Source organism: Oryzias melastigma, linkage group LG13 (genome assembly GCF_002922805.2).
Source record: "Oryzias melastigma strain HK-1 linkage group LG13, ASM292280v2, whole genome shotgun sequence".
NCBI classification, from domain to species: Eukaryota; Metazoa; Chordata; class Actinopteri; order Beloniformes; family Adrianichthyidae; genus Oryzias; species Oryzias melastigma.
This window is the reverse complement of record NC_050524.1, coordinates 19,572,224-19,599,295: the sequence shown is the minus strand read 5'-3', so window position 1 is coordinate 19,599,295 and position 27,072 is coordinate 19,572,224. Positions and strand designations below refer to the sequence as shown.

General features: G+C 42.5%; 1 protein-coding gene across 3 annotated transcripts in view; it reads right to left on the bottom strand.

Moving 5' to 3' along the window:
- Nucleotides 1-3,846: 3,846 nt before the first annotated feature.
- dpf1 (D4, zinc and double PHD fingers family 1) overlaps nucleotides 3,847-27,072 on the bottom strand; it is a 41,103-nt gene continuing 17,877 nt past the window's right edge. For 2 of the 3 annotated variants that reach the window (XM_024276936.2, XM_024276935.2), the window contains exons 9-12: nucleotides 12,651-12,770; nucleotides 9,520-9,632; nucleotides 8,723-8,804; nucleotides 3,847-8,028 (exon numbers count right to left, since the gene is read on the bottom strand). In XM_024276936.2, the coding sequence (XP_024132704.1) occupies nucleotides 7,958-8,028; nucleotides 8,723-8,804; nucleotides 9,520-9,632; nucleotides 12,651-12,770 (386 nt within the window). In that variant the 3' untranslated portion in view covers nucleotides 3,847-7,957. The remainder of the gene's footprint in view (nucleotides 8,029-8,722; nucleotides 8,805-9,519; nucleotides 9,633-12,650; nucleotides 12,771-27,072) is intronic. The other variant, XR_002919771.2, reaches the window with a different exon arrangement.

Below are 27,072 nucleotides of genomic sequence, written 5' to 3'. Positions count from 1 at the left end.
TTAGTTTTTAACAATTGTTCATATTTTGAAGCCCAATGAGGCAAATCTCTTTGTGATTTTGGGCTATATAAATAAAATTGAATTGAATGTTTTGCTTTAAGGAGAGTCATCTTTTCTTGGTTTGCCTCATATTTGCTTGTGTGAACATAGAGCGGACAAATTAAGCCAAAAGTTGTAGTTCTGCTTCATCTTTTTTCCAGGAGCTTTGTGTCCTGTCAGTTAGAATTGAGTCAGATTTCTAAGTCCAGCCTCCCAAAAAGACCCTCCAACTCCTGAAGAAACTGTGTGAAAACATCACATCTACAGGAGATAATCTCATTCTCTTTGACTTTTACTTGCTTGGCCATTTTTCCACCACATGGATGCCACCATGATGGAGCCTGAAGTCGTCAGTCAGCAGTTATTGGTCTGAATTGTTCTGAGTCATGGTTTCGATGGCAACCACTCTAACCAATCAGGAGTGAGCTTGTTAGAAGGCTAAACCGCTACCACTTGAAAGCAGGCTAGACAAAATCTGTCAAACATTTTGAACCTTGGACATAAGGGGTCAGCAGGCTCCACCTACTTTTATTGAGGCATCTGATTGGTCAGTTTACAACTTGACCTACTGAGAAATTATCATGAAAAACTTAAGGTTTATCAAGACTAGCTGGCTACACGTTGGACTGGCGTGCAGAAAACCTGGGTTTACTTCTCAGGATGTACAATAAGCTTAATCCTGTGTGGGTCCTTAGGTCAGACCCTTCACACTACTGCCTAACTATATAGCCATAAGGGAGCCAGAGAGTGTGTGTTTCCCTGTGCCAGTGAAGACACCATATGTGTTCGGCCTACCAGATCACCTACACCAGTCCCCAGCCCAGATAAAACACAGGGTTGTGTCTTCCGAACCACATGTCCAAATCAGTGAAGGCTTGCCCGCTGTGGTGACCCCTGATGGGAAATACCAAAAGGTGAACAACAACATCAGTAGCATGTTTTAAAAAAATGATTATTCTGATAAACAGAATGACTGAGTAATAAATGCGTATTCCTCTATGTTAGTCTGGGGGATTTTTGACTCCTTGGAACCAGAGGGAGTTACTGTTGGGAATGCCAGGGATGAGGGGTCGTTCAGTCCACTTGTCACATACAGTCAAGGTGTGGGACATAACATGTCATCAAACAGCACCCTGACTGTTGTCCTTGTTTAGCAGACCGACTGATTAGAGATGTGAAGACATCATTGAAGCTGACTACAGGGACCATATATCCATCCATCCATCCATCCTTACACCCATATATCCATCCATCCATCCATCCTTACACCCATATATCCATCCATCCATCCATCCTTACATCCATATATCCATCCATCCATCCATCCTTACATCCGTCCATCCATCATCTCTCCATCCATCCTTACACCCTTACATTCGTCCATCCATCATCTCTCCCTCCATCCTTACATCCATATATCCATCCATCCATCCATCCATCTCTCTCCATCCTTACTTCTATCCATCATCTCTTCATCCACCCTTACATCCATATATCCATCCATCCATTCATCCATCAATGTGTCTATCCTTACATCCATCCATATATCCATCCATCCATCCATCCATCTCTCCATCCACTCTTACATAAATTCATCCATCAATTTATCCATCCATCCATCAATTTGTCTATCCTTACATTCTTCCACCTATCCATTCATCCATCCATCCATTGATTGTTTTATTAATGGAGGAGAACGAACTTTACCTGTGTTCGGACCCCTGCGGTGCTATAGATGTCACCTCGTCAACTGTAGGGGAAGCAGCCTGACTGTCAAACTCAAACTTCTTTCATCAGTTTACTGCCTAACATTCAGACTCATTTGAAAGCTGCAGAACAGCGTTTCTGATTAAAGTTTCTTAAAAAGAATTTTCCAAACTTCCCAATTTTAAACTTCCAATCCTTTGGTTTTAATGAAATAAAAGTTTGGTTTTTGTGATACCCTATTGATATTAAAAATGTAAATGTCTCACATTTTAGAATTCTTCTGAATAGTAATTCTATGGCTTTAGTTTAAAATATTGTTGGATCAGCAACAATTGTCTTTGCTTACGATGATTTGTTACTTTGAAGGAAGGCACGATTTAAACAAGTTTCATCTTAAATTTGTGAGATTGAAGAGTTGAGTTGTTGCTGAACTGGAAGGAGGTGCAGCGAAGGGTTAAGGGTGGAGGCGGCTGCACCTCCCGGTCTGCTCCAAGGACAGACAGCAGGACGCAGCATCGGCCAAACCAGGAACCAAAGAGAGGAATTCAGTGAGACCACCAACACCCCCCCTCCTCCACCACCACCACCTCACTAAACCTCATTTCCAAATACCCCCCCACCACCCTGTCATTTTTCTCTCATTCTTTTTCATCTTTGGAAGTCGCTTCATTTCAGATGCATTCATACATTTCCAATATCTTTATGTATGAGCCAGTCTCCTCCTCTGATGCCTCCCTCCCCACACCCCTGCCCCTAACACACGCACACGTGCACACACACACACACACATTTTCTCATTTTCCTATCTCCTCTCCCTATACCTCCCTCCCTCTTTCTTGCTCCACATCTTCCTCCCCCTCCCCCCTCCTCTCCCTCCATCCCATTACTGTAATCCATCACTCTTCCATCAGCCACCATGCAAACAGGCCTCCTGGTTTCCATAGCAACCACCTCCAGCCTGGCAGTGCGCAGCCCGCCTGTGATTGGTTGGTCGGGCCGAGGCAGTCTCAGTCTGTCTGAGAGATGGGGTAATTGGCTGGGAAGCAACAGACACACTCATGCACACACTACACACGAGGTACAGTATGTATACACTGACGTTTAGTGTGCACACTCACATGTATATAAAACAAATGTATATATATGTATATTTAGACCTAAATACATCTAAATGTTTTGATTGGCACAACATTTATTTACTCTGAAAACATCCTCAGAGATTTGAAAGAAAGACTGGGGTCAGAGCAGTGGAGCTCATAGGAAGATGAGGGCTGTGGGCAGTACATGTGTGTGGAAAGATTGTGTGAGCACACACATGTGAGAGTACGTGTGTGTCTGTGTGGGTTTTGGAATGCAGACTGGCTGGGGTTGGGGGTGGCGTGCAGGATTTTGGAAAAAGGTTGGCGCTCTGCCAAAGGATGGACGGAGGAATTGTATTTTGGAGCGCGTTGTTAAAAATAACTAGATTTTTTTTCCCCCCAGGAAAGAAGTGCACCGAGGATTTTAGTGTTCTGTCTCCTGGAAGCGATGACGGGCTTCACCCCTCTGCTGCTGCTGCTGCACAAGCCTGCTGGAGCCAGCGCAGCAGCTATGATGAATGTCCCAGGAATACATCACAAATAAAAACTGTACCTGCCCTGAATAGAAAGTGCGCTCTGTTCTGCAGTGGTGCTTCCAACCATCATGGACCATCGGCTTGCTTTGTCTTAAATTCCCAGCCTGGAATACTGAGGCAAAGCAAGACCGGTTGTTCATTTTCAGTCAACTCCAGCCAGTTTTGTTTCCTTGAATTTGGAGCCCACTTCAATGGTTCTGAGCTGTTTTACTGAGCTGTACTTTAATTAAATTGGACTTGATCATTAGTATTTTGTCTGAAAACAGACTTGGACCGCAGTTCTGTAACTGACTTCAATCTGTGCTGTGAAAATGGGGGAAACAGTTTTGGTCTTTAAGGATCAGCTTTTGGAGTAGTGTCCCCCTTCCTGATGGAAAACAGACTCAGAAGGTGTTTTTCACAAACAACCCATAAAGACGAGCTAAAAAATAAAATCAGAATTTCTTTTTTAAAACGAAAAAGATTGAATGTTGCAGAGACAGACGGAGCTTTTCAATCTCATCTTTTAATGGAAAAAAATGAATCAAGTTAGAGAGAAAAAAAGCTGAGTGAATTCACAGAGAATGACTGACAGCGGCGGCGACAGCGGTGCGGTCCAAAGCATTCCCAGTGAACACAGGAAGAGGAATGGAAGGAGAAAACTGTCCAAGCAAAGCCCTCCTTTCCTCTCCAGGTAAAAAATACAAATGAAAACCTCCTTTTTTTCTCTGTTTTATCCAGTGTTGGTAATAAGAGTCACATGAAAAATGAGTCCCCTCAAACTTAATAGCACACGCACACGCACGTACACCCCACTTACAAGTAGTTTCATATTTTCAGAAAGGGAAAAAAGTGCAAGCAAGATCACACAATAACGGTTTTACAGAAGAACGAGGCCCAAAACTGCCACCGAGGGAGGCAGGAGGCATCGACTGCTTCCCCCACCCCCCCGTCCTCTGCTTGGTTTGTCCATTTATACAAAGGGAAGGCTCAGTTCTTATGAAATAATCACCCCTCACACACACACAAACACACCCCAAGATACCCCACCCTCACCAGAGAGTAAAATTCAAAGCCACCAACTTTTTAAGTGCTTTGGGAAAAGCTCCCACCATGAAGGCTTTTCACCCCCACCCCACCCAGAGCTCAGACATTTCCATGATTTCTGATCTGAAGTCGTGATGAAGATTCCTCCCCCCTCCCACTGTCTTCATCATCCTGTTTCTGGGCCGTGAAACATGAAAGAATCTTTTGGTTTTTACTGACCCGTCTGTACTGGTAAGGGAGTGGTTAGAAAACTTTAGGAAGGGGACAATGTTGTGCAAAAAGGAAAGAAACACAGAAGGGGGGGCATAAAAAAAGACTGTTTTGATTTTTGTGATTTTTTTAAAGAAAAGTTGACGTCAATTAAAAAAGTGAATTAGAAAGAATTGGTCATGCAGCAGTCAGAACACATGAAGACCTTTCTGATGGAAACGGTACCATAAAGCTGCAGTATATTCTCTTTTTGAGAATTCATCCTAAGTCCGATAAATCCCTCCTGATGCTTCTGACACAAGAACATGAAGCTCCAGGTCAGCCTCCAGTTTGTTGCCTTTAATCACTCTGGTGTTTACAGCTATTGTCTCCAAGTCTTCGAGCTAACAGATCAATGCAGGAACCAGTTCTCTAAGCCAAAGAGTAAATTAAAGGTGTTGAATGCATCTTCACAACCACTTCCTCTTCAACCAGAACATAAAGAGCTCAATAAAACGGCCTTGAACAAATCCAGTTCACCTATTGAAGATGAAACGATGGGCCTGCTTTTGTTAGCAGGAGTGTCTTTAAATGGGCAGAGAGAGCTCAGGCCCCCAGCTCAGCAGCCTTCAACGTGCACAGCAGCCTGGCGGGGGGGCTGAAACTCTGATGGGTTGGCCTCAGATTTCATGCAAACAAAAAGAGGATTTGAGCACACTAAGTCCACGGGCCACTCAAGTTTTAATCTGTGCAGCAAAGCAGGCCAAAAAGTCAAGCTTGTTCTGAGAAACATGGAGATCATCGAGAAGCATGTTGTCAGTGGACCGACTTATGCAGATTTTATATTGCATTATAGTAAAACACAAATGCTCCTACAATGTAAAAATATTTCACTGATGTTGGAATTGTCTGGCGGACGGCGTTTTTCTGGACAATGTTAGATTTTTATCGCGTTGCGGAGAGAAAAGTGGATTTAAGTTTAGAGCAGAAATCCTGGTAGAAGCCAGACTATGAAGAGGAGAAACCCAGTCCTAGATCTGTTTAACCTTTTAAAATTGACAGGTCTGTCCAATTTAGACATATTAATTGCTCTGGTTTAGACCCACTCCAATAAAATTGTGTTTTTAACATGAGCATTTTTCTCATCACGGAGGAGATATGTGAAGGAAATTAAGCTTAATTTTCATTTCTGGGTATTTTTCATTCAAATCATTGTGAATCGAGAACAAACAAGAAAATGATGCCTGTAGCTTTGATATATGTGCAATCGGGGGGCCAGAAGCTCCTTACTCTGCTTCAATCTGATGCGTCCACTTGCAGACAGACAGATAGATCCATCTACATTTTTGGTTTCCTCGCCTGAGCTGGCGTCTGGCTTCAAAAGTATGACAGGATAGCACCAATATTGTCATATCACTATTTTTGTTGCACCAGTAATGTTAAGGTGGGGGTTGTGAGGGACTGTAAACAAAGGGTTGATGGGAAATGAAGGTCCCGTCCACAACCACAAGATGAATTTCAAATGAACTACTGCTGCTCTGCAGAAAATGTTTTGATTTGAGCTAAAAATGGCATCATCATAATTGAAAGATCACTGGGAATGCTTTGAAAATAGATCCAAAGATCATCAGATCTTTCAGATGGATTTGACTGTCTCAACCTTGGTCTTTGTGTCCTTTGCATAGATGCAAATATGCATCAAAATTACCTTAATTTGGAATCTACATGACAGTCAAATCATTCAAGATTTTTTTTTCAGAACCGGGAATAAATTCAGGAGTCAAGAGGCTAAACTGAGGCCAGCAGAGCAGGACAAGATTTAGAAGATTGCTTTATCATCACCTAAAGCAGCAGATGAGCTCCAGTGGAGAGGATGAAGCTGAAACATTTTTAGTGTATTTACTTTAAAGAATAAAGCTCAGGGCAGACTGATTATAATGTAAGCTGTAGGGGCAGCAAACATCTCTGAGCTGTTTTGATCCAGGAGCAGCAAGTTCTGGAAACATCAAACTGAAACTTTTAGATGGAAAGGATGTCTTATTGATACTTTTAGGGAGTCCTGGATCTATTTTAGATTTTAACATTAAAAACATCTGACATAACCTGTCACCATAATCTAAACAAAGTTTGTAAAGATGGACTTTTAGCTGTGACTGAAGAAAACTTGAAGACTCTCCTTCATCTGTGCATCAGACGAGTTACTAAAATGAAGTGCTACCTGTGGACTCCGATATTTAGATTTCTGCTCCTCCCTTCCCGGACTGCATGAACAGGTAAATTGGTGATATCTTGCATGGAGCTGCCTCACTGCACCGCCAAAATAAAAGCACACAAACGGACACACGCAGCTTGAAGGACACAACAGTTGGCTTAGAGTTCTCGTCTCCAACACGTTATTGCGGATTAAGTGTGCTTTCTCTTCCTTTTCAGTTCAAAGTCTTTAAAAACAATTGAAACAACAACATGCACATGAACATAATTTAAAAAATGAGTTATAAAAAATATGCACTTCAGCCTCGGCTTGAGCCAGACAAAGACCTGCGATGTCCCCAAATCCATCCTACATTCTGATCCCACAGGACACACACCGAGCACCAGGACCGTATCAGGCTGGCTTTGGCCTCCCGCTCTCTGTTTCACCAGAGGAAACCTCAGCTGGAGGATCTTTGAAACTGCTTCATTTGTAACAGTTGTTTTAAAAAAAAAAACATTCACAGCCTTCTGAGTCCATCAAGCCCCAAACGTGGCACCAGTCTGTGTCAGAGTGGAGAAGAGCAGCTGAGTAGTTCTCAACCCGATGCTTTTTGTTCAGAAACGTCTTCATGAATGTGTGATCTGGAAAGAGTTTGAGTCCTGTACAGTTTGTTCCCTCAACCTCAGCAGAATTCAGCACCACACTCCTCCACAGAAAGAGAAGGCGATCAGAGGAGCTCCAACGGTGGACGCTGACGTACTCCATCCTTAAACGGGCTCCTCACGGCGGCGTCCTCGACACCTAATCATCCTATTAAATCTCACTCATAGCCAGACTGAACTGCAGCTGAAGATCATCAGGGCTCATCCAGGTCCTCCTGCAGCAGTTCGTCTCAGAAGGACCCTCAGTTACAGTCTTTCTAGCAAACTTCACTGCTGACACAGAGCACTGAAGAGAAGTGGGGGGCGGGGGGTCAAGAGAAGCACAACAGGGAATTTTCCAGGCTGAAGGTTGGCCGGATGCTGGAGGGACGTTCATGAGTGGGTGCAGCGCTGCGAGGACTCGGTGGTGCCAAAGGGAACCAGCAGGCGGGGGGATCAGAGGAGGAGAGAGAGGGGGGGCTGAAGCTCAGAGGAGGAGGATGGAGGGGCGGTTTGGGGACAGGCGGAGAAGATGAGCTCCACAGATTAGGTGAGGGTGATGTAGGCTGAGGCCTTCTCCTTCAGTTGTCTCAGACACAGATGACAGCTCCAGCTCCCTGGAAGACACACATCAGGAGGTCAGAGCGGGTTATTGTAAAGCCCTGCCGCTTTAATCCCGTGTTTCACACAGAGCGTTAAGCAACACTGTAAATGAAAGCTGCGTGTTGAAGCGCCACATGCTGCTCCCGCGGTTTGTGGATTCAGAGGATTTGACGAGGAGTTTGCCGTGGAATTTGGCGTGAGCGCTGTGACATTAATTAAACATCAAGTGTGGCTGACGCTGACGTGCACCTCTCAGCCTTAATGCTTCAGAGTGAATGTTAATCCGGACTGAAGATGTTGTGCAAGCATTAAGCGCCGTTCACATTGTGACAGAACGCAGCACTTCTCCCAGAAACAGCTTTGAACGCATGCATGCGTGGGCGGGGCTTGACACCGCTAGTGCGTGTTAAACGCAAGTGGCTCTGATACGGTTTCTTCAGCCAAGTGACACTTTTACCATGGAAACAGGTTATTTTTCTACAACTCATCTCCATGACAACAGCAGAAAACATCCTAAGGCAGCCATCTTATGTGGCATTTTTTTTCTCCATTCTGGAGTCACAGCCTCAATGCTGAGACTCTTTGTTTAAGACGCTTAAGCAAAAAAAGGAAAGTCCTGCAAAAATCCAGATTTCCCATCCTCTAAGAACGCAGCACTGTACACAGCTCTGTGAAAGAGATGGGAACAACATAAACATTAGTGCTCACCCTCTGGCGGTTCGGACATAGGAGGACTCAGACAGTACATGTGGTACCCTCTGTCACAATCATCACAGAACAGCAGCTGGTCCTGCAACAGATCAGAGGAGCAGGTGTTATTATAAGGAAACAGATTTGAAATGAAAGCTGAGGATGCAACAGTGGATCTAACGTGGGAAGTGGTTTAAAACATGCATTTGTTTGTGTATATAGGAAGCAGCAGAGTGTTATTTTAAACTGTAGGCTACATCCACTTGATTATATAAAACCCTGGTAACCATGCGGACTTTTATTTTGTAGACGTAGGGAGCAGCACTATTCTGCATTTTCTGATGTCTGAAACAAATCACTGGAAACATGTCAGAGACTGCACGATGTTGAAATGATGGAACAATGCCGTGGCCTGAAAAAGATTATTGCCCAAACCTGCAAATTTACCAAAAAAGTCACAGTTTTTTTTTCTGCCAATGTGGGCTGCTGCGATGACAAAAGGCACTATGTGTGTGTTTGTGCGCCTAGGTGTGTTTGTGTGTTTTTGTACATGTGTTTGTGCATACATGTTTGTGTATATTTGTTTGTTGTGTGCAAGTGTGTGCGCTTACATATGTGTGTTTTTGTGTGTACTTGTTTGTGTGTGCATTTGTCTATGTGTCTCTGTGTATGTACATGCATGTGTGTTTGGGTGTTTATGTGCATGTGTATTTGTGTAAGTTTGTGTCTGTGCATGAGTGCAGGTGTGTGCATGTGTGTGTTGGTGTGTCTATGTCTGTGCACGTGTCTAACGTGAACATGCAGTGAGGTCATACGTCATTCTCAGAGGTGCCGCAGAGGCTGCAGGATTTGCACTCGATGCATTGCCAGCGATAGGTCCTCACAGCAGCCGTCATGTTCACTGTGAACTGCAGGCAGGAAGGGTGGCCTGGTTACACACACACACACATACACACACCCACACAAACAGAGAGAGAGACACACACAAACAGAAAGAGACACACATACACAAACACGTGAGGCTACATTTATCAATATATTTGAGGACAAATGTTTGATTTGTTTTTATGATCCATAATCAGTATATTTAACTGTGAAGACTTTGCAAATTGTGAAAAATATAATTAAGTCTATAAATGTGTGGGTGTAGATGAATAGGTTCTTTAATATGTGCAGATGTAGATGTGTAAATGTTATATATATGTCTGGGTGAAGTTGTGTAGGTTCTTTCTAGGAGTCGGTGTAAATGTCTAGGCTCTAATTATATGTAAGTGTAGGTGAATAGGTTATTTGTGAATGTGAAGGTTCTTCAAATGTGTCGGTGTAGATGTGTATGTTCTTTAATATATGCAGGTGTAGATGTGTACATTTTATATATGTCTAGGTGAAGATGTGTAGGTTCTTCCTATAAGCAAGTGTAGATGTGTAGGTTCGTTAATGTGTGCAGATGTAGATGTGTAAATCTTATATACGTCTGGTGAAGTTGTATAGGTTCTATATTTATATAGGTTGGTGTAGGTCTGTAGGTTCTATATATATGAAGTTGCTCATGTGTAGTTCTTTATGTGTTTTTGGTGTAAATGTGTAGGTTTTATAAATGTGGATGAGTAGATGTGTGGTTCTTTTTATTAGTAGATGTAGATGTGTAGGTATTATATGTTAAGGTGACGATGTGTATGTTCTATCAACAGCATCTCTTACTTGCACAGCTCTAAGCACTTTACAGTTAAAAACAAGAATAGACAGAAGCTTATAATGAAACCATCCCAATGTAACACAACCCATGACCCCTCACACGATTGCTACGTATAGAAGTAAATGCTAAATGATCTCAAGGCTTGGTTCTGCTGTGACAGGGAGTTTATTGGGAATCTCATCATACCAGAAGCAAGCTCAGCCACAGGAACATCATCACAGTGGTCAGCCAGACTGGGACAGCAATGAGGTTCACTCCACAGACGTGAGGCTGCAATTTTGAACCCCGACTGTATCAGGAACAATCGCAGCAACGATGCCATACCAAACAGGCAGGTGCCAGGGATTGGATGTGATATTTCATAATTTGTTCTTTAGTGTGCCAAAGGTAATAAATGATCATATATAAGGATATAGTTTATTCTAAAAGACTTAAGACAAGCGTGGTATTGGCCCTTTAAAGCCTCTACTATCTCTGCTGACCTGAGGTTGTGTGGCAGAGCGTTCCAGAGCCGAGGACTGTAGTGGTAGAACGAAGCCTCACAATAGGTTTTCATCCTCACCTTAGGGATAACTAAAAGGCCAGCGCCAGAGGACGAGGGCTCATACTTTAAAAGAAGATCACTTAAATAAGAAGGCCCAAGACCGTTAAAACATTTATAAGCTATTAAAAGAATCTTAAAATAATTCCTGAAACACACAGGGAGCCAATGCAGCGATTTTAAAATAGGTGTAATGTGACCCCCCCCGGTCTTCATCCGAACTTGTGCTGCTGAGTTCTGTAATAATTGTAAGCTAGCAAAAGATTGTTTAGGCTAAACCAGAGAGCAAGGCATGACAATAATCTAAACGACTAGAATTAAAAGCATGCATCAGCACCTCTATGCTGGCAAGAAAGAGGAATGGACAGACTCTGGCAAATATTTTTGAGATAAAAAAAATCATGTCTTAACGACACAAACTAAAAAGTATAAGAACTAATATTGACCCTTGGGGAACCCCACAACTTATTTAATGGATTTTCAAAGAGCGGGTATCTAAACTTAGATATATAAGCATCAATCAGTAAGGTTGGAATAAAACCCCTTAACAGTTCCTGAGAGGTCCACTGGTGATCTACCTACACAAGGTAGGTGTCAAGGGGCAGCACTAGGATCTAGGAGGACCATGACAGAAAGTATTTATGAGTTTGTATTAATTCTAAGATCATTTAACGATCTTTAAAAGAGCTGTCCCTTTTCTGTGGTTTGTCCTAAGACCAGATTGATATTTTTCTAAAATTTCTTGGTTATTTAAAAACTAATGTAATGGAATAATGACACTTTTTATATAATGTTTCTTTAAATTGTAAGCTGTATAAAGGTCTGGTATTATCCAGACTTTTTTGGACTCTTCTTCAGAAGGGTTCTCACCACGGCTGTTTTACAGGTAGAGGGGAATACACCTGTCTGAAGAGAGCAATGTACTACATTTAAAAGATCAAAGAGTTCATAAAATGCTTTGAAAAGGGGAATGGGATCTAGAAGGCAGGTTGTGGTGTCCACTTGGGATAAAACGCATCAGCCAGGACAAAAACTTTCTTTTTTGTGTAGGTGTAGCTGTGTGTAGATGTGGGTAGGGATGTGTAGGTTTCTTACATGTGTAGACATAGATGTGTATGTTTTATAAATGGGAAGTTGCAGATGGTTTAGATTTGTATTTTATATATGTGTAGATGTACATCTTTTTTTATATGTGTAGCTGTAGGTTCTTTGTGTAGGTGTAGATATATAGGTTTCCTATATGTGCAGGTGTAGATGTTTAGGTTTTGCGTTGGTGCAGATGTTGAAGTTCTAAATATTTGTTGGTATTGTTTGTGGGTTTGGCAAAAGTGTAGGTGTAGATGTGTAAGTTCTATACAACATTTCTAAGTCTTAAATTAGCATTTATATGGGAAACTGTTAAACCACTTTGACCATTGTTGCGTCAATACATTCTCATTGGTATTATCAATAGATTTGATATATATTTTAATTCATTCACATTTCTGGTACTTTATAAATCAAAAAATTATAAAGAGAAGCTTTCCTGTGTCCAATTTCTATCCGCTTTTTTTTAAAAAGGACACACCAGTGTTGTTCTCATATCCCAAACACTAAACTCCAATACAGGAATGTCTGAAACAGATACTACAAACATTTTACTGTATGGGCTCTTCACATGTTTCCCGTCACACTCCACCAGAGGAAATTCTTTTTCCCATCACTCCTACCTGAGCGTCCACAATCTGCACAGGAGATGAGGTCTTCAGGACAGCCGGTCTTCTTTGAACCTCCGAGGCAGAAGTCGCAGTATCCGTTGGCGATGACCGAGCCATCTGCCGCTTTCTTGGCTAAGAAAAGAAAGCAGAAAGACGAGACAGTTTTAAAGATAAATCTTAAGAGGAGTCTGGAGAAAAGAAGGTTAAAGGAGGAATGGAAAATCTAAAGTCAGTTTTGTTAAATTGTTGTCCTACAGTGAGGATCCTGAATCTGTCCCCAGGCATCAGGACTGATGAAAAGAGAAAAGGGTTTAGCGGAGCAGCTGATACTGAGCTGGAGAGCATCAGAGAGAAGATGTGGAGGTGTTCCCGCTTAGCTCTCACAGAAAAAAAGCAGCTCGTGTCTTTCTGAACACCAGCTCAATGAGGAAGTCAGAGGAAGTAGACATAGAGGCCCTGGAGGGGGCGCCTGCTGGGGGCCTCTGGGCCTGGTAAATACTAACAGGGATAGGGAGGGAGGTGGGAAAAGTTGATCTCTTTTTACAGTTTCTGCTAGTTTGTGAGTGTGCGTGTGTGGATGTGCATGTCTGCGTATGAACATGTGTGTTTGTGTGCACATTCACAATGGGAGGTGGCTCTAAGAGACCTGAAATCCTGCTGAGAAAGCAGAGACTGAGATCCACATGAAGCCATGTCTAAGTAATTATTAATGAGAAACAACCCCGCCCCGCCCTTGCATGTGCATGTGTGCTTTGTGAGTATGTTTGTGTAACATCGTGTACACATTCCAGTTGTACCTCTATCCCCCCCGTACCACCACTACATTATGATGATTTCATAATCATGCCAATGGAAGCAGCCTCAAATCTTCTACAGACAATTCTGAGTTCCCATCTCATCTTTTGGAGAAGGCAGAACCTTAGAACAACATAGGGAGCTGAAAGACTGAAATTCTGCAGACATGAAGCCCTGAAACTGCTTTGATGCAGCCCTGATGCACCCTTAATGTAGCCTTGATTCAGTCTTGATGCAGTCCTGATATAGCTCTAATGCAGCCCCAATACTGTCCTGTTGTTGCCATGATGCAGCCCTGATGGACACAGGAACTGATGGAGCTAGAGGTCAGAAATGTGACTCGATTTATAGAACATGAGACTCAACGATAGAATAAAAGGACAAAAATGAGAGACAAACAGCAAGAGAAGGAAATCCTTTAAACTAGATTTGAACACAGATGCTCTAATTTCCTATCTCAGATCAACCTTTGCAGATTGGAACAATAATATTCTTAACAATCTGAACAACAGTTCTGTTCTGAAGCGCAGACATGAAAACACTGCAGTAAAATGATGGAAGCATCATCTTCTGCAGAGAATAGAGATCATGGATGGAGTCAGAGGCCACAGGAAGGAGCAATGTTTTCATTCTTCAAGAAGCTTTATCTGCTCCATTCCTTAGAGGGAACTCGGAAGACTTCACACTCATGAGTGACTGTGGAGCCTGGAAGTTCTAGATGCCACTGTTTATATTTTTTTTTCCAAAGTATCCATGAGGTATTTATTCCATAAATCAGACCAGAGTAGTGACAAGCTGCATCCCTCCATGCTGCAACATGAAGCCTTTCTACATTTCTTTTATCTCGTGCTGCTTCAGCTGCTGCTGACTGAGCCTCACCCCCCACATATACAAACACAGACAGTCTCAGGTCACTTTCCTCCGTGTTTGTGTGTTTCTGAGCTGGAAGGCCCAGGAGAGTGAATCAGCAGGTCTTGATGTTCGTGAGCGAGCTGCCCGCCGGCCTGCCTGCCTGCCTGCCTGCGTGCACGCGCCCGATGAAAATCTCCATCAATGATTAAACGCCTGTGGCCATGTTTCAGAAGCAAACCACCAAAAAGCCACAGAAGAAGTCCAGGATACACAGGCGGGCAAAGAAAGGCAGAAACGGCGATGAATCCACTTCCTCCTAATTACACAGTTACACACTTCTCCTCTCCGTTTCCTCCTTCTTTTTCTCCATCTGTAAATTTTCTCCTCCTTTTACCCAATCGTCCCCTCTCCCTTCCCTCCTTCCCCTCCGCTCTTCTTCCAATTACCAGGAGGAGCAGGAGCAGAACTGCACACTTCACAGCTTTCAAGTGTTGGAGAGAGATCCTCCTGGGAATTATCCAGCAAGAGATGAATCCTCTAGTGCTCTTCACCCCACCTCCTCTCCTCCACAACACCTTCCCCATCCGTCTTTTTCTCCCCCCCAGTCTCATTCTCTCTTCTTTCCTCCTCCATGTTGCTCCTTTGTCAGGTTGTTCTGTTATTCGGCGTTCCCTCTTTTTTCATTTCCCGTTTCACAGTTTGACTCCTGACTTTTGTTCTGTAATATTTATTTAATTAAAATGACAACTGAAAACAGAAACGTTCCTGAAGATGTTTGTGACAGAGCGATGGCAGGGGCATTTATGGCAAAACAAGAGGACGCTGATGGAGGGAGACAAAAACAAAGACTGTCCTGTTTGACTTAAAAACCTTGAATATTGTTTATTTTCAATTAATTTGACAATCAAACAACTAAAATCCTAATAATCCTAATCTTTACATTAGGTCTCATAAGGACGGAGAACCACAAAATAGAAGCAGAACATAATCAGCTCTACTCTAACATAAGTACATGTAATACTGTGTGAATATTAGTTAACCACCAATTTATTACAATGAAAGTGTAAATATTTATTTTATTCATATTTATTAAGCTGCATCGATCCTTTAATTCGGCTCTTTAGCTTTAGAAGTAGACGGTGATGGAGTCTTTGTTAAGGCAGAGTCACCTGACCCAACTCACCTGGATGCTTTAAAACAAGGATCTTTCGAAACTCGTGAATCAGAATAAAAAGCTGCTTTTAAAAATGAGTGTATGTTGGAAAACATTCAGGAATGCGGCCCTCGAGGCTTTACCTATCCCTGCTCTAGAACAGGGGTCCCCAAACTTTTTCTTGTGAGGGCCACTTAACTGTTTTCTTCTCTGATGTGGGGCCGGGGTCAGTTAGTAAGCTAACAGAAAAAGTGCAACAATCACCGTAAACACCCATGGTTTTCCAGAAAGCCACACATAGCCAAGTTTTGAATACTTAATTTCTATAACCTTTACAAAAAAAAACCTAAACATTTTTTAAAATTAAACAAACAAATAGTCAATCAATTCAATTTGATTCACCAGAGCCTGGATAAATAATAATAATTTAATAACACTCAATTCAATTCATTCAATTTGGAGTTTACACATTTATTTAGAAATACATTGATATTCTTCTATATGCTCTGAATATATTTACATTAATCTGATAGTCCACATACTGTCAAATTTATTAGTGAGATTATAATGAGATTAATAGCATTTAGTGTTACATAGTTTCTCAAAAGGAGAAGCTCTAACAGAAATGTTAAGATAATTAACATTGTAAACATTGCTTCTCCTCTAGGGTGTTTCAGTTTGGCCACTAGGTGGAGCTAGCGCTAAAGCGGTACACTTTTTTCAAAAAGAATAAGCAAAGAACGAGCCCAAAAAAATTGGCGATTTAGACCAGAATGGTTACTTTAAAAAACATATTTCCTTAAAAGAGTTTATAAAGCGAGTATATAAAGTGAGTATATAAAGCTGCTCATTTAATCAGCGATGGATGTTTACGTCAGATGAGTTTTTGCATTAGGCATCCTTGTACATTATCATTAAGCTAACGGACTTTAACTTTTATGGATTAATTATTGATCTTTTAAGGTTCGATCGACCCACATCGATAAATCGATTTTATCAACTCCGCCCTAATTTATAACCTCTGTTTTCTGCATTTTTGTATGCTCGAAACTAGTTTTAGTGGGCCAGCCATGAGAAGTTTCAGTCTGTCCACCACTGAAGGACAACAGTCACAATTCTAACCTGAAAGTGAGTGCTCTTGTCCACATGTGTGTTTTTGCACCTCCATCTCAGCTCCTTCTCCTTCCACTCAGACTCCATCAGTGGAGGGATCTGAACATCTCTGAGATTTTCCAACAAAATATTCTCAAGGTCCCAACACAAAACAAACCAGAGCTCTTAAAGCCCTGACCAGCCCTTCCCTATCTTTCTTTTTTTATTTTATTTTAACATTTGTGCTCAACTTTTGCTTAAAACAGCAGAGTTATTATCTTTTAAAACGACAATCCAGACATTAAAAGGTGATCTGAATCATTAACACACACAAAGAGGTTTCCATGGAAACCACAAACCATAAAACCCGAGTCATTGAGGTTCATGTGGATATAAAAAGTGATGTGGTTTTCTTTAGGAACTATTCCTGTTCTTTACAATCTTTCAGGGCCACAGAGGTGGAGGAGGAAGAGCAGCGAGCAGGGAGCGCTTTAGCAAACAGATAAGAGGAGCAGAAAGATGGAGGGAAAAGGGAGGAGGAGGAGGAGAACGCACAAATGTGGGGAAAAGGAGAGAGTTTATAAAAAAAAAAAAAAAAAGTGTCTCCAGTTGTTTGGGAGCAGCAGTGTGTGAAAACACACACTCTGCACTCCTGTCGCCTTACAGCCTAATGAGGAGAGCCTCTCAGGGGTAAAGCACACAAAAGAGCACACACACGCACGATGCGCACACACACACACACACACACGCGCAAACATCCACATGCAAACCTCTGCAAGATAACTTTAGCTTCCAGTTTGGGTTTAGTTGCTCCCCCCACTCACTCGCTTTAATGTGATGAATGAGAGTCTGTGTGAAGCCTCACACGTGCACACACGTGCACACACATGATCACAGTCACGGATGCTGAAACAAAGGAAGTGCTGAGAAGGACCACAGTTTACGGCGGAGAAATTCACCTTCCAGAAGCTCAAGGAGACATTTTCAGGTGTTTTCTGCAGACGAGGAGGCAGAGATGCAGTCGGATGGAAACTGTCAGTCACAGATGAAAAGTGGCTTCATTTCTCCTTCTCTCCGTCTTCCTCCTTTCACTCCTTCTCCCAGTCTCTCTCGGTCTCTTTCACTTTCATGCATTCTCATTACTGCTGCTTCTGGCTGCCTCTGATTCCATCTTCTCCCCATGCTTCATTGTGCCTCACTTTTTTTCTTCCATATTTCCTCTTGATTTTTTTTCTTTCTGCTTTACTCTCACAGAGGAAATTGGAAGCCTTTGCTGCAATCCATCTGTTGTCACACAGAATCGCTACTAGTCGTTGCATTTCTCTGTTTCCAATATATGTTTTTTTTTTTTTTGTCTTTGGTTTCACTTCTACCTCCACCAAAGCAACCCCACCCTTTCACACAGTAGCTGCCTCCACTCGTGTCCAGTCAGCAGGTTGTGTAACTTCAAGTGTTTTGTGGGTCTTTTGTGTTTCAGGGGAGTTAGCTCACAGAGATGACATTGTAAAGTAAAGAGGACAGAGGCCGTCGGTGTGCTCCACGAATCCACAGACCATCAGGCTGTGCAGTCTCCTCATGTGTGCACATTTTTAGACAGAAACACAAGCACACAAACTGCAGATATGTGCACCAACACCAACCTCATCAATCATGCATGTCAGAGAATCCGACAACACAGACCGTTAGTGTGTGGAGCCGGTTAGCAGCTACTGCTCTGGTCCAGGAAGGGTTAAAATGCAAATTATTAATCCTGTTTTGTTCCAGGGAGAGAGTTGGCTGGGAATGTGACTGTGAAATCCCAGCCTCTCCAGGTCCGGCGTGCTGCACTATCATGTGGAAATGTCAGTAATGACCTCTCGGGACAAAGGAACATGCATCAAAGGGAGACTTTCACAGAGGGAGATTTCTGCATTTTTTATGTGTGATTAAAGTCCCTGCAGTCATCACTGCTGTGGCCACTCAACAGCTTATTTAAAGCAAACAAACACTTGAAGTGGCAGGGTTTCTGAAATAACTTCTCCACAAAGAAATCAAATATTTTCAGGCACCAAAATGTGAAATGAAATGCAGGGAAACACAGAACTGGTGCTTCTGCTCGTGTTCTGCTTGTGCTGAACGTTACAGTCATGGTTCTGCTCAGTCACAAAGAAGCAGACGACAGACGGATGGAGCGACAGAATGGATTTTAGGTTGGATGTAGTGTGTGTATGGGAGGGGTTACCCAAACACGGCCAGAACAACTGAGAGACCGCAGCACAACCAGCCAGCAAAGCCACAACACCACATCTTAAGACAGAATAGCAAATGAAGCAGACTCCAATATTACCCAGCCTGCACTGCTGCAACTGTCAGGGGGAATCTATATGATGAATCATGAAAAGATTTTCCTCCACTTTTTCCCCAACTCTCTGCTTCCCTTTGTCTGTCTGCTCCCTGTCTGACCATTCTTTATGTTCTTTTTAATGAACTCCTCTGCTCCTCCATCCACTACAACTTCATTCCACTCTTCCTCCTCTCCTCCCTTCCTTCCGTCCCATCTTCTGTTCTTTCCTCAGCTATGTCATTGCTCATTTACTCTCTGGTTCTCTCTCTTTTCAATGTAAATAACAGTGTACTCTTTAGGAGGGAGCCCTGGCTGTAGCTATGGCAACCACATTGCTAGGCAACAAGCGCTTCTCTCCTTCCTTTCCTGTGTCGTGCAACAGAGGTAACAATTACCCAATCAGAAGCTGAGAGGGAGGAGCGGAGTCAAACTTCAGGATACCAGTACCTCTGGAAGATGGACGTTCATTATGCCATAAGAGTCTACTTTATAGCTAAACATATGAAAAAAGCAATTTATGAATGAAATAATAAGTAATAAAACATGAACTGCAAAGATACAAGATTTGAAGAAAGTTAATTGACTGACCGAAGTCGATCACAACAGTGGGAACGATGTCAAATGTTTCCTTTAATTTAGCACTAAAATGACATTTTCACAGTAATCTGCTTTATTGGATTGTTGAAAAGGGAAATACATTGTCATTTCTACTTTCTAATGTGACTTCTTATTAATACGTTTTTAGAAAGATTTTTAGTCTAGATGTCATGACTCAACTTCAAGACAGACTCACCCAAATAAATCCATCCATACATCCATTTTCCAAACCTACTGAATCAATTTCAGAGTCTCGGGTTCCTGGAGCCTATCCCAGCTACTGCTAGATGAAGGTGGGATTCACCCATTGACTGTATAAGAGAACTGGACTGAGTCATCTCTCCCCACTCGTGCTCCAAATAGGAAGTACCCACTGGTTCCAAGAAGCTGAAATCCCACAGGTTTCTATTTAGATATAAACTGTTATTACTAAGTCATTGTATTTGTCAGAATAACTATTTTTGCTATGCTATCTTTTTATTGACATGGTATTGCTAATTCATTTTTTTTTCACTTTTTTATCACAAGTTATTCAAGTTATAAACTGATCAATCAGATGCCTCAGTAAAGGCATGTGGTGCCCGCTGGCTCCACCTTGAATGTTTGATTGACAGATTTTCCTGATACCGCTTTCAGTGCAAGGGGTGTGGACTTCAAACAAGCTTACTCCTAAATGGAGATAGTAGTTCCCATAGGAACGTTGACTCAGACCAACTTTGACCAATCACTGTTTACTATCCATCTATCGGTGTCCGTATCGTTGAAAAATGGTTACTGAATTGGCTTAATTTCGCTGGAGTCGGAAGTAAGGCTTTCGCCCAATCCAAAATCTTCCATTCTCCCTCTCCCTTCATTTAGCCATCCAAATGGAGAGTTATGAAAAAATAGTGTCTCCTATTTCGAATGTCACCAATAGTTGCTTGTCCGCTAGCGTTAGCGCAGAGCTTCCAGTGCTTGACTACACATAACAACAGCGCTTTTAGAACTTTAAAAAGGTAATTCTACAACAAAAAGCCATTTCTTACATTTAAATATAAACTTCTGTGCTTCAGAACACACCCCAATGCAGTTTACCCTCGCAACAGAGGACTTTGTATTAAAAGGAGGTTGCTAATCTTTTGCAGAGCCACACACTCACACATGGTCCCCTTATATACCTGGAGTGCACTTGGGATCATCAGTGAACCTATAAAGCATGTTTGAAGAGAGCATGCAAAGTCCACACAAAAAAAAGTCAGGCAGGATTTGAACCAGAACCTTCATGCTGTGAATTGATGGTGCAAACAACAACACCACAGCGCAGCCCTCTTACTGTTTAGTTGCTAATGAAGCAGACAGTGTTTGACCAGAATATAAATCACTGTAATGCTCACAGTGAAAAGTATCTGAATCAGACACAGAAACTGAAGGAGACTCGTAAAAAATTCCAGATAAAAAGTGAGAACAGAGAAAAAAAATCTTCCACTAAGAAGAACCTTTTGTTTTAGATGAAATGTCATTCGACTGTATTAACCCAAAGTTCAAACCAGCTGAAGGATCACTACTATCTAGTCAACTGGAAACTTTATTCCAAAAGGAAAAAATCTTTTTTTTTTATTTACTTGTGCATAATCGTTCTGCATCTTAAGTCAGAATCTAAGCACCCTACAGTCTCTCACAATGTTAAACACACAACTGAGAAGCTGAAGACCCACTCAAGAGTATGCTAACATCTGGAGCTCAGGCATTGGTTTAACACTTTCACATGACCCCACCCTTAAATTGACGTGTCATCCATCCCATGACAAATGTGAGTGAAGGTGGACAGGATTTAAAAATCAAAAATAATTGAAAAAAAAGTTCAGTTTGCTGTCTTGTGGGGTCCAGATGACCCAACTCCCAACGTCTAAATACCTAGGATAGCACAAGGGTTACAGTATATTCAAGGGTTTTTTCAGGGCTTTTCTAATTATTTTATTTATTTATTTATTCATAATTGAAAAAAATGTTTTAGTACACGGATGTCAAACTATCAACGTATCGATCAACTCTTGTCTGTGTCTCCAGCTGAGCAGGTGATAAAGAGAGAAGATGATTCCTAATTCAATGAGACGTTTCTGTTATTCAGCAGGAAAAAGGGATACGAGAAACAAAAGATCAGGGAGTGGCCATTTTGAGCTTCTGTGTCGTTTCCAAATGCCTGCAGCCGACAGGAGGACCGGAAGCTCAATGTAAAAAAAAGAGGCAAAAAAAGACAAAAACAGAGTGGAGCTGACCTTCAGAGAGCTCAGTTACATCTCTGCAACACACACACGTGGAGTTCAGCATGACTGCCCACAAAGCACATTTACAGCAGTTTGAGGCACACAAAAAACACACACAAAAGTGTGTGCGTATTTGTATCCTTGTGTGTCTGCATTTCTATCTACGTGTTTGTTTATATGCACTTGTGTGTGTCTGACCAAGTGTGTTTATATGCATTTCTTTGTGTGGTTCTATTTTTGTGTATTTGTGTGTATCTGCGTATTTGTATCTATGTTTCTTATGTGCATTATCAGTTGTGTCTTTACATGTGTGCATGTCTGCAGGTCTGTGTGTGTGTTCATCTTTTGTATGTTTTTTACGAGTGTGTGTATATTTGCCTGTGTGTGTCAGTTTGTACGTGTGCTTGTCTGTGTGGGCATCTGCATGTTTGTGTGCTTACACACAAACATGCAAACGTGCGTGTGGGGGTACTTGTGTCTGCATGTGTGTGCCTGCATGTCGGCGTGTGCCTGCGTGTTTTTGTTTGTGTGTTTTCATGTCAGTGTTGTGTGCATATTGGTGTGTTTTTTTGTGTCGGTGTGTGTTTGTGCATGTTTGCAGGGGTGTGTGTGTGTGTTGGGGTGTGCGTGTGGGGGTGTGTTAGCCTGTGTGTGACTGCATGTATATGTGTCTCTACATGTTTGTGTGTTTCTGCATTTTTGTCTGTCTGCATGTGTGTGCATCTTTGACTGTGTGTGTCTGCACTTTTGTGTATATGTGACTGCATGTCAGTGTCTGTCAGTGTGCGTATGTCTTCATGTGTGGGTGTGGGTGTGCGTGTTTGTGTGTTAGCATGTCAGTGTGTGTCTGCATTTATGTCAGTATGTGTCTGCACTTTTGTGTGTCTGCATGCTTGCATGTCTGCATGTGTGTCTGCACCGTTTTTTGTGTGCATTTCATGTCTGTGCATCTTTGCGTGTGTGTGTGTGACTGTATGTCAGTGTATGTCTATGTGCGTAGGTCTGCATATGTGTTCCTGCATGTGGGGGTGTGTTTGTGTCTGTATGTTTGCGTGTTGGTGTGTGCTTGCATGTGTTTGTGTGTCTGCATGTCTGTGTTCTCTTTGTCTTGTTGTGTGTTTTTTGGTCTTCATGAGTGTGTGTCTGTGTGCCTACCTTCCTGTTTGTTTCTGCATGTGTGTGTGTGTGTGTGTCTGAGTGTTTGTGTGTCTGCATGTGTGTGTTCAAGTTCAAGAGTGTGTGTCCGCATGTGTGTGTTTTGTGCGTCCTTAAAGCAGAAGCACACACCCCCTCATGGTGTTCCTGCTGCTCCACACGGTCAGACCGTCTGTCTGTCCAGATAAATTGGCCTCTGCATCTCTGTCCTGATAGAGGGGGGGGGGGTTTAATGACAACTGCCCCCTCCCCTGTTTTTCATTTATTTTTCTGTCGTTCTGTTTTACCCTCCTTCACTCTCAGGTGGTGTTTCTCTCCTTCTATCACTTCATCTTCTCTTTCGGTTTTTCAGTCTGCCTCCTCACCTGTTCTCCTCACCCCCCCCAATTCTCTACAAAAGCCATTTTCAGGTGGACACAGCAACCCCCCCCCCCCTTTCTTCAACCACCTTCCCTTCTGCTTTATCTGCTGCCCCCACCCCTCGCAGCAATGCCCAAAGACACCTCCACCTCTCCTCCCCTGCTTGGAGTAGTAGAAACAGTAAAGGTGGTGCAGTCATGAATTTTAATGGTGCTGCTCGTTCCGAGTAAACACGGTGCTGGCTCGGGTCCAGATGCAAACCGGGCTGGGTGGGGGCATGCATGGTGGTAGTGGAGGGTTTAAGTGAAAGCAGACATAAAGCAAAGAAAATAACTACAAGTGGAGCCAACCCTGATGGAGGCTGAGAGAGAGAAAGATGGACGGGGAGACTGAGCGGGAAGGAAGATCTCATCTCCTCCTGGAATAATCTGTCATTTATCACAGTAAAGCGCAGGAGCAGGGCGACACACTTTCACAGCTCCACTGATAACTTTCTGCGGGTTTCCACTCATTTCCACGGCGTGGATGCTGCACACATTCTATACAGTCTAGACAAAGAAACAGCATGAATTATGCATGCAGACCCTGCGCTCATCTAACCATATTAACATTATTACATATGTGGCAATAGGGTGCAGGGTGGTGGAGTCGCCACCAAGACACTCAGCAGAGGGGCATAATAAACAAAGACATGTACACACACACACACAAACACATTAGTGTGCATCACAGTCCTTCATGGAGCCTTGCAACTGCTGGTGCACTCCTGCAAATGTGCACACCATCCAAAAGACTAAGCTTCTTTTTTTCATTTCAGCAAAGAAAATTGCATTTTGGAGCAGTGTGTTGGTGTGTGTGTGTGTGTGTGTGTGTGATTACTGACTGGTTGGGAGGGAGAGTTGGGGGATATTAAACGATTCAAATGCCGTCTCCTATGGTCTCCTCTTTGAGGGAACCCAAAGACTGCAGCACACACACATATATGAGAGGGGGGGTCAGTCTGCGCGGTTGGACAGGCCAATTTAAAGACATTCACTGCCCATTAGCTGACATGTAGCATGGTTTTAGGACGGACGTTCCTCCAGCATCCTGTGAGTTTTGTGGTTCTGTTCTAAATTGTGTGATTTAAGAACATGAGGAACAAATCGAGGACATGCTCGCACTCTCCTCACTTCACTCATACTTTCATGTTTTTCGTGTGTGAATAACTGCTGCATCTTACTAACTTAAACCCAATCCACCATGTAAAAATGCATCCCTGTTTGGCCAAAGAAGCTGGAAAACCAAACAAAGCAGGCAGACATGAAACCCACCTCCTGACCTGAATCCACCTCCTGTCTGCAGAGAATATTGAAATATGCTTCAATCATTTTATCCACGTTTAATAGCACTATTTAAACATAGATTGGAATCACTTTTTTGCCTCAGTTTGTTGAAATTGCACATTTAAAACTTTTGTTTTTTTCTGATTTCCGTCCTGACTCTGTCTTTCTTTAGTGTCCGTGTGAGCCTGAGTTGATTATTACAGCAGCTCTGTGTTTGGGTTTTCTGCCCGGGGCATTTCCAATCAAGAGTTGGTGTCGACTGCAGCCGAGTCTTAGGAAAATATAATATCGCCGCCCCGATGATTTAAATGCACGGCAGAGACTGGGCTTTTGAGCTAGCGTCAGAATGCTGAAGAGCTAACATCAACAAAACTGGAGCCCGACAATGAGCGTTTACATGCACCAGACATAAAAGCGTGCTCACATGTTGCAGCGGCAGGAATCTTCCCGTTTACAAGCACGTCCTGGAAAACACCGTCAGCAGTCAACGTCATGAAAAACATGCAGTTTTTTAAAAATATTCATCCCAGACGGGGAAAAAAACACCCCCGGGTTCAGGCTGTGTCACATCATACTTTCAGTTCTGCCTCCTGATTTTGTTATGTTTTGTTTTTTTCTACACTAAGTTGTTTCTTTTTGTCCCTGACTGTGTTTACATGAACACATATCCATGATTCCAGCTTCAGTTAGCTTTGACTTCTATGATCTTCCCAGAAGATCCCATGGGACGTGTGGGAAATGTTGCTTTTGTCTGCAGCACAACTGCACATGTGTTGGTGTCCGTGGTTCTTTCTATCCACTGAACTCTTCCCAAAAGCAGCTCAAGATAAGCAGGACTTTAATCCAAACTGTCTGGAGGTTTTTGGACAGAAACAGCTCACTAACAGGTTCTTCTTCTGCTGCCTCACATAGTGTTGAGGTTTTGAGGGGGAGTTTCAGCACTGCAACACAGAACAACTCAATATGATGATACTAAACAACATGAGTCTTTACTGAGAAAAGTGACATGTTGTGACATGGAAATGGAAATCTGCATATTCATGAGTAAACATGAGTTTTCCTGCTGCTGCAGCAAATCCAAAACCATTTTTAAGATAATTACATTAAATACATTGATTCAGAATCAACATGTAAATGTACTGTATTTTATGGAGTATAAGTCACCATTTTTTCATAGTTTAGCCAGGGATGTGACTTATACTCAGGAGTGACTTATTTGTGATTTTTTTTTTTTTTGCATAAATAGGCTCATATATTTGTTATTTTTCCACTACCAACCGATTCCAATCATGGCCCAGTCACAAATCAGTTGCGATGGTAAAACCCGGGATCTCACGATTTTGCACCTGTCGGTGGCGCCCTTAGACTGAATAGGAGGCGCCCTGCGACAATTTGTACGCTTTCTGTGATCGTCTCAGACGACGCGAGGACCAAGGGGAGGAGGAAATGGGAAAGCAGGAGGCAGGGGGAAGGGCAAAAACAGGCAGCCAGAAACCAGGGGGTAAAAAAATTAAAAGAAAAGACGCTCGCAGATATCGTCTCCGATATCAGAGGGTATCGTAGGTCATCGGTGATTGTGTCTGGGATGCCCAACATGGGTGTAAAATCTTGCGAGCAATCTTAAAATTTTAAGTTCAAAGTTGGGGACCGCAACGGGTGTGGCGATGCCTAAAAAATCAGCGACAAGCCGCAGGCGTCCGGAGAGCGCCTCCGATGGGTGCAAAATCGTGAGATCTGTCTCAAGATTTTGTTCAAATTTCCTGGGTTTTACCCATCGCAACTGATTTGTGACTGGGCCATAATCCCCGACAGATCGCCGACATTGTGACTGGGCCACTAGCGGTTGTTTCCGCTAACAACCGCTAGTGGCCGCTGTATTTTCTTCTGACAGTACCAGAAGAAGAAGAAGTGGAGGAGAATCTGATTGTTTTTCTCTTAAATTTTGATATTTTTCTCATCTGCATCAAAGCATCATTCTTGTTTTTATTTTTTGTCATGGCAAATATAAAAGTGTGATTTATACTCCAGAGCGACTTATATATGCTTTTCTTCTTCTTGATTAGATGTTTTTTGCTCCTGCGATTTATATTCAGGTGCGATTTATAATCCAGAAAATTCAGTAATCCCAGGAATCAATGACTGTTAGTCACACGCTCCCATACAGGGGTTGACCCGTACAGGTTCTACAGGTTTTGGGGTTATACACATACACACACCATGAAGGATCGTGGAGGTCATCTTCAGGGGAGTGCAGGTGTGTTTTAGAGACGTCATGTAAATGGAACGTAACATTGTCGTGCATGTGGTAAGTGTATCGTAAAGTATTTGTAAGGAAAATAGAAGTTACACAAACTTGTGACATATGGTTGTTGCTGTCATACGCTGTCTTTATGCCATAAATTGGGCATGTAATACATAAGTGGCCGTAGGGCGGCCATAAGATGTTCACACTCACCAAACTGATTGTCTAATTTCCTCATTTCAAACAGCCAGGAGAGCACACTTATAACCTGAACCGCACTAACAGACTTTTTTATAG